Genomic DNA, 8,556 nt, shown 5'->3' on the forward strand with positions numbered 1-8,556 from the left:
GCTTCAGAAAACAGTCTTTTACATTTCAAAAATAGATCCAGCTACTGCATAATCTTAATACTCCACCACTGTAGGTAATTGAGATACCACGACTAAACTCCTACTTCAAAAGGCAGACAGGCTGTGAAACAGCATACAAGGTAATTTTAGGGAATGTGATCAATGCTGACAACGTCACTGGCATATGGAAAAAGTGTCATGCAGGTATTCTGTAGGGTATTTTGTCAACACTGTTGTTTGATCTGGTTGTTTTTGGTACTTTTGTTTCCAATACACTTGTCATTGGAAACTGCAAATGCCCAAAGGACAGGTGGTAATTGGATTTAGAAATGAATTGTGAACCATGAAAGATTGTGAAACACAACAAGCCATCCTAAGCTTATCCTACCTGCTTGATACTGCATAGCATCTGGTAAGGATTTATGGATTTTTACATTGGATTTACTCAGTCAGTGTTAATGTTCTGCATCTGAGTTCCCTATTAACACTTTGTTTTCACTGTGTTTATCGCTGCAAGCTTACATATTGACATCTTGTAAAATTCATGAAAATGCAGCACTGTCTTTCTGTACTCGTTTCCAAATTTTGCCTCCAATGACAAAGGTGAGAGGAGAACCTTGCACTCAAACTGCTGGATTTCAATACTGTGCAATCTCTCATCCGCCTCCACCACCTCCCACTGCAGCTTTGCTCTTGTGCTGTGTAGTGCCTAAAGGAAAACTGCCCATATTTTTTGATGGGGTAGTTACACAGATATTGATTTAATATATAAATTATTTTTGAATAACCTAAACTTCCAGACTACACATTTCTTCCATCCTCTAAATTTAAATAACACATTTACTGCTAAAGATGATGTGAACACTATTTCTTGCCACTCACAAATGATTGTGCATTTGTACATGCTCTGCAGCTCACTACTCCTTCCTAGTAATATTCAATGAGAATTATCTTCTTTTTTTTTTACTTTTAATCAATGTGTTTTTCACACATGCCAAGTGACACAATAGAGACAAAGATTATAATATAGATGAGGATTTTCACCAACTAACATAGATCAAGAAACGTAACGATCAAGAAATGTGCATTATAAAATGTTCAGGTCGATGCATTATTCAAATCAAGTCTACAGAGAAAAACTGTATAAAGTAGAAGGACTGCATGAAGAGAGTGGATGATTCTTTGTTTATATCCAAGTGTTTATGCTAATGATATAATAAGAATGGAGGAGCTTCAAACATTATTTTCACAGTTGAGAGGCAAAACACTGAATAATTAATAAGTGCTTTTTCTAGATATAATAATATTTTACATTGTATTATGTTATTGTGGAGCCTAAAAGGAATAGTGTAACTGCTACCTACTGGGGATTCTGATAATTTAAAGAGTTTATACACTTGGCTCGAGTCAATGTAACCACAACAGCACTGGGTCAGTTGCTCTGAGGTTTCATTCGTCTGTAAAAGAAGCCATCTTGGGTTGCTGTGCCTTAGACCTTCACCTTTTGACATGAACCGTTTCACAACAGAATTAGCAATCATCTATAATGTAAGAACCCAATGACTGTTAATAATCTAAAGCAGCAATACAATTGGGTGTGCATTATAATTGGTGGTTTTCATATGTTTAAATGAACATAAAATTATTTTCATTTCACACACACACCCCCACACCCCTCCCTTCTGAGCTTGTATGTCCCTCCCCTCAGAGCCTCGTAACGACATACCCCAAACCCTCAAGCCTGCCAGCAGAAACCAAACATGGCGCCAGCTTTGAATGCAGATTAACAATATTTGATTCACAAGTCACAACTTCCACAATAATAACCAAGTATGACCTCTTCAACAAAAACTCAGCTGTATCAGCGTCGCTTCTCAGGCTTATATCTTGGCGGAGCTTTCTCTCCATATAATACCATCGGTGATCAACGATGACCCGATGTTTACTTACGTTTTGTCGCATCTCCTCTTCCCCTCTGTCTTTTCAAGCCCTACTACATAGTTTTTCAACCTTATTTTTTCTAAAGTCATTGAAGTAGGTATGACGGCTTCAACACATTCTGTGCCTCTGTGAATCCTACAGTGTGGGGCTTTCAGTGGCAGACCTGCGCTTTCTTCACAGAAATTGAATTGATGGAAATTGAATTCATGGATTCAATGTGTCTGTGGCTGAGCTACTCAGAGCAGTTACAAACCACTTGTAGTTTCAAAAGCAGAAGGGGGTGGGGACCAGGCGGGACGTCTCAGGAAGACGAGGAGCAGGAGAGTTGGATGGAGGGTACGAGAGAGAAATTGACCAATAGGAGCCATTGCGTAGGTCATACTATAGGGCCATAACCACATGTCTAAATGACATTAATAATAATGATCAATCTTTCAAATCGTAGACCATAGCTTTAAGTAGGCTATTGCCTTTAATTGCCTGTAACACTGCATTATGTAATATTATTACACGGCTCTATTGAATGCTGCTCTCTGATTGGTCCATTGCTGCGTTCTACGGCCCGTTATTTCTGTATAATGACAATTGAACGAAAATCAGCGCAGCACAGAAAAGAGAAACTAGCCAGGATATTTACCTTATGTTTCATTTTTACAATCATTGAACAGCTTCGGACTAATAGTGATATTATAAATGACTTGTAACTTGTTACAGGTAGAGTGGAGGTTCCTTCCACATCGTGGCCGGAAACCAAACCTGCTGATCAGAGCCTGTGACGCGGTGTCACAGCTCTCCTCTCTTCTCGGTGGCACCGTGACTCCGCAACACAAACGCGCCCCGTAAACAGTAAAGTTAATCTCTTGTTTATGACAGATACGACTACACACAATGCACACATCGTAACACGTGTATGGTAATCTATCGATCCACTGATTGATTATCAAAGGCTTCAAATGCACGACCAGGAGGAGGCTCAGCAAAACGGTGGACGTGACCAGTCTTGCAGATTCGCTAAATGATGCAATTATAAATCGATGAAAGTCGTATTTTGATCAACATTATGTTTATGCGGGATAATGTATATAGTTGGTCGGTTGTTATAGAGAAATAAACCCTGACAGGTTGTATGAAACCCAGACGTGAAGTATACATTATCCTTTACATGCCGCATTATGTAATAATTAGGGCTGTCAAACGATTAATTTTTCTAATCGCGATTAATCGCATTTTTTCCATAGTTAACTCGCGATTAATCTCTATTAAAAATATTATATATGGCGCTTTGGACTTTCAACACTCCAAAGTGTTATAATCTCTAGACAAACAACTTTTAGACCAGACCTAGTAGGCCTAGTACCTAATCATAACACATGATGCATGACACTCACACAGAATTGAAACGAATTGCATCCAGTGGAAATTGCCCGTTACTTTGCTACACCTCTGCCTGGCCACGTGCATTTGTTTACAACAAAGCCGTCAAAAAATCAATGGATGGAGCTGTGGATATATGTTAGACTGTGTATATTTGTGTAGCAACCAACTTGAAGGTGCCTTACCGCCACCTACTGGACTGGAGGTCCCACACTCCAGTCCTCCAGTCCAGCAGACAGAGGACAAAATGGGCAGCGATTAACCGCGATTAAAAAATTTAATCGCGTTAATTTTTTTAATTAATCGCATCGCGATTAACGCGTTAACTCTGACAGCCCTAGTAATAATGTAATAAATTTTCACGACATTGTGTAATAATGCCGCATTCTGTAATAATCTGCCACATTTTGTAATAAAAATCTTGAATGCAATATGTAATAAACTTTGCCGCATTTTGTAATAAGTTGTTACATTTTGCATCAGTTATTACAAATTGCGGGTGTTGCACTTTTTTATGAAGAAATTGTAATAATTTGGTGCATTATGTAATAAACCACCCGCCAATGTGTGGCACGAGTAGCCTATATGAATATCTACATGGACTGGACCACAGACTCCCAATTACTTTGTGTAGTATCATTGTTCCTCTTGTTCCTGCCTGTGGAATTGTGTGTGTACCGGTATGTGTGAGTGTGGAGCGCAAGGGGCATCATTGGTTGACGGTACACAGGGGATGGGGGACAACGGCCATTCCGACATCCCATCAGTCTGACATGAGCCTCTAATTGTCTAAATGGCAATACTTAATTTTCTATCAAACATCCCATCATTCCGACAATTCTTGCCTCCTATGGTCGGAATGACGTTTTTTTTTTTTTTTAAACATCCTGCCTTTCCGACAATTCCTTTTTCCCCTAAAAGATTTTGCACTGGTTGGGCTTAGGCAATGATGAAAGGAGTTGGTTAAGTTTAATAAAAAAGACCAGGTAGAGGCTAGACAGGCCAGATAGATAGAGTCCAGAAGTAGAGAGTGTTCACATCAAAAGCTTCCAAAGCGTCAAAACGCCGGAAGTCAATTCATTTTCAATGAGCGCCCAGCGACACTGAGTGTCCAAAGTGTCAACTGGCGTCACCGCGCTTCCAAAGCGTCCAAAGCGTCACCAGACGAGAAGTTGAGCCACGGTTAACTTTAGGGTAATTAGCTATGACGCGGTTCGCCGGCAACCTGTCAGAATAGAGGTGCCTCCGGCTGCCTTTTTTTTTCTTTTTTTTTTGTATTTCGGCTCCCCAATGACCAGCGCGATCAAACTTTGACATCAGTCACGTGACGAGCGGCCAAAGCGGCTGAAAATATTTGCCGTTTTGGGAGCTGTCTAGTCTGAAGCCCACCCTCGAGCGTTTTTGATGCTTTGGAAGCTTTTGGTGTGAACGCACAGAACAGTATATTGAAAGCCTTATTGGAATGGTGGGATGTCGGAATGATAGCATGTAACCCAGGGGATGTAGCCTATTATAATGAATAAAGTTATATTTGATTTAGATTTGATCATCCTACTGGTTTTAGAAATTAAAGAGTATGCTTAAAGTCAGTGTTGTTCTGATGGTCCGAATGTTTTTTTTCTAATTAAGACATCCATTTTGGTGGTTTATTACATAATGCACCAAATTATTACATTTTCTTCATAAAAAGGTGCAACACCAGCAATTTGTAATAACTGATGCAAAATGTAACAACTTATTACAAAAGAAGTTTATTACATATTTCGTTATTACATTAATGCAGCATTATTACATAATGCAGTATTACAATCCCCCACACATTAATTTTAGTCCAGGAGGCACTTGGTTCCTTTGCACTTGATGCTTTATACTATTCTATTCTCAATGATGTGTTGGATTGAAGCTTATGCATTTTCTACACTGATGTCTGAATAGTTTATCATAAATGATAAAAAGGGGGGAGTTGTGGTGGAAAATTGCTATGATTAGTATTTTCCTTGTAATGAGTAGTAACGTAATCTTTGTAGTAGTAGTAGCAAAACCTTGTTTGTACTCCTGTTAACTCCATTAGTGGAGACATTTGTGAACTGACCATAATAAACCTGGGAACAGAAGAAGGACACTAGGATGTCCCACGTACAACCTTGTTTACTAATTGCTCTAGGTTGTAAATACCTACAGAGAAACCAACAACGGGGGTAGACATTTGTTGAGTAACACTGTTGGATTGTTTTATTGTCTGAGAAAGCTAGAAGTGCTTGTAGTAATGAAGTAACCAGAGTCATAAAGTGGGGTATAAGAAGGGACTGCAACCTCTGTTCTTGGGGCACTACTCTGAACTGCTATCTGCTGTGTAGTTCTGTTCTGTTCCCTTCTCTAGAGCAGTACCGGTTCACCCAATACGCACACTACGCACGTTGCGTAGGGCCCCGCAAAATAATAGAGGCCCCGTGAAAAAAAAAAAAAAAAACTGACGACGTGACCGTCCGTCGCGCACGTGTTGGCCTACCGGATTCCTAGCAAGACAGCGTTTAGCATGCCACGATGAAGTGGAGTTATCCCTTGGGGAATTAAGGGGGAAGAAACAGCATGACAGTGACCTGCGGGAACAACAGTCAGGTAACTCTCCTCTCCGGGTGGGAGAGTGGGAGGGACTGGTCTGTGTTTGACCTGCAAGGGTGGTGAGCCCTGGGTGAACGCTGGTCTCTGTGTGCGTCTTGCTGGCTTCTATGATTTTAGTTGTAGTGTAGTTACAACTGCACTTATACAAAATGGAAAGTAATGGATAAATATTGACTAAGATTGAATTTGGTTGCTTGGATACAGGCAAATATAGATGCAGATATCTTAGTGAATTAAATAAAACTTAGTTGTGAAATATTATGACAATGGTGGTAAAATAATAATAATATAATAAATAATAATATACATAATTACCTACATTTGAAGTATATGAAAGTAAAACAAGTGCAGCCAATTTGATGGAGCTGAATTAATAGTAGCCTTATCTATATTTTAGTTTTATTTAATGGTGAGTTATTTCAAACATTAACATGCATGCCCTGATGTTTGTTTACACATTTAGTTTGATTTGTTCTGAATTTATTCTTAGTTAGACCAACAGTGCAATATGTTTAAAGGGGGGATGAGTGAAAACACTGGGTGTCAGGTGCGACTGTTGAAAGTTTTTGGGGTTCCGTTAGGAGGGCCCCTTAGCAGAATTTTGCCTAGGGCCCCATGGAGATCTGAACTGGCTCTGCTCTAGAGAATAAACTTGGGTGCATGCTACCACTCCAGTCTTGTTCTTTGACTCACCACCAGCAGAATCAAGATTTCCGCGACAATACCAACAACATATTATGAACGTTTTTACAATTATCTTTAAATACAGCTTCATGGTGTGATGCACCCAAAACACATTCAGAAACAGGAATAAGAATAACAATTCCCCTGAAATCTTTCATTACCACTAAAGATAGATTAATACAGTAGCTAAACCAACCTTTGGTCTTAATAATCTATGACAATGGGTTCTATGAGAATGCTTTCATAGGAATTAGGATGGGATAGGATATTTTATGGACACTATCTACTTGTCTAGAAAGTCAAGATGCATCATAATGATAAAGGCCTATTAGAGTGAGATATGATCTAATGTATAGCAACACATCACACCAAGTATCCTCTATTCTTGCAGGAGTCAAGGACACCATCTGGCTGTGCGCTGCATGCCACATGAGATGTTAGATGTCAGACTGGTGTGGTAAACCACATTATGATCCAACATCTGCCTCCCCAGTGAACATACCCATGTGCATATATGGCCATTCTTGCACTAGAAAGCAAGCTGGGACAGTTAAATGTATTTTGTATCATAAATGATATGCATTAATGTAAGGTAATTTTGTAATTATATATATAAAATATTGCAAATCAATAAAAAAGCCAAGTAGCATGTAAGAAAAACAACGTCATTACAACACTCATGCCTTGCTAGAGGTGACAAATTCATTATGTGATCTGTTTGTGGTTATTTCATATTATACTCCCACTTGTACAGTGGAGTATTCTAGATAAGTGTGGAAACCCCCTCCACCATGTGCAACTGCAAGATCCCAGCATGAATATCAACTAAATACTTACTGCAAAGATGGAAGCAAGGCCTTGCATGTCAAATCCTATGCCTTGTTGGGCAATGATACTTCAAATATAATTGACCATTGTCCATATTCATGGGACTACAGTTTTATACGTAGCTCAGCAAATAAAGATGCAATGAAAAACACAACCACGCACACACAAACTATCACATGTTCATATACTCACGACACTTATACAGCATTTACCAGCATACTGCTCACATTTAAATGGTGATTTGAAATGAAGGAAGAGAAAATACCACCGGCAAATATAAGAATAATTCCTTGCTGAAATATCCCTGACCTTGTATGTACGTGACCAGGGTGAAGAAACGAGTTTCAGCTTTTCACTCACTATGGAGGTCAGGAAGGACAAGTTGAGAATTTATGAGAAAATGACGTTGAATGTTCCATTTATGGCTGAGCAGGCAGACAAGGTTACTGTACCTCGTAAATCAACGGCACATAGTTTTAGACACGTGTAAACTGGATGCATAGAAAAACATTTAGCGGTTAATGTCATATCTCTATTTGGTAATATCTATGCTGTAAAACACATTTTCATTGACAGCAAATATCCATGAAAAATATGCTGAAAAAAGTCGGTAATCAGTCAATAATCTTACCTGACAAACTGATGATTCTTTAGCGTAACTCCTCAACATTCAAATTTCGGAATTATTTTCTAAATTGAATGACCACCATCACCGTGCTACATGTAATCCAGTAACTTAGACTCAACTCAACTGTGCAGGACTGTTCCAATTTTTTTCCCCTTCTCCTGTGTCCCTCTTTCAGCCCAAAAATGTTTGCCTCTCCACAAAGGAAAGGGGCACTTTCCTCTGTTAAAGGAAATTCCTGATAAGTTCCTTCCTCTTCACTACCACAACAATGGGATTCATGCAACCAGGAGCACTGGGATCACATCCTGCGTTCGAAGCACAATAGTGCTTTCACAATTCCCTTTTTCTGTAGCGGTAATTTTAATTAAGTTTAATGTGTATAATGAGAGACCATCTCTAATTTCTGTCTGATAAGAAAACATGATTATTATATGATTAATGTATGTGTAGGCATTATATCAGGTAATAATGAAAAACTT

The 8,556-nt window shown here is 39.0% G+C and overlaps 1 protein-coding gene across 2 annotated transcripts in view; it reads right to left on the reverse strand.

The window, feature by feature from the left end:
- klhl4 (kelch-like family member 4) overlaps window positions 1-8,229 on the reverse strand; it is a 32,019-nt gene extending 23,790 nt beyond the window's left edge. The window contains exon 1 of one of the 2 annotated variants that reach the window (XM_083980587.1): window positions 8,081-8,229. Coding sequence is in view for 1 of the 2 variants with exons in the window: in XM_083980586.1 (XP_083836712.1) it covers window positions 8,081-8,119 (39 nt within the window). In the remaining variant the exon portion in view is untranslated. The remainder of the gene's footprint in view (window positions 1-8,080) is intronic. The other variant, XM_083980586.1, reaches the window with a different exon arrangement.
- Between the last annotated feature and the right edge of the window lie 327 nt (window positions 8,230-8,556).

This window comes from Trachurus trachurus (genome assembly GCF_905171665.1).
Source record: "Trachurus trachurus genome assembly, chromosome: 10".
Classification (NCBI taxonomy): Eukaryota; Metazoa; Chordata; class Actinopteri; order Carangiformes; family Carangidae; genus Trachurus; species Trachurus trachurus.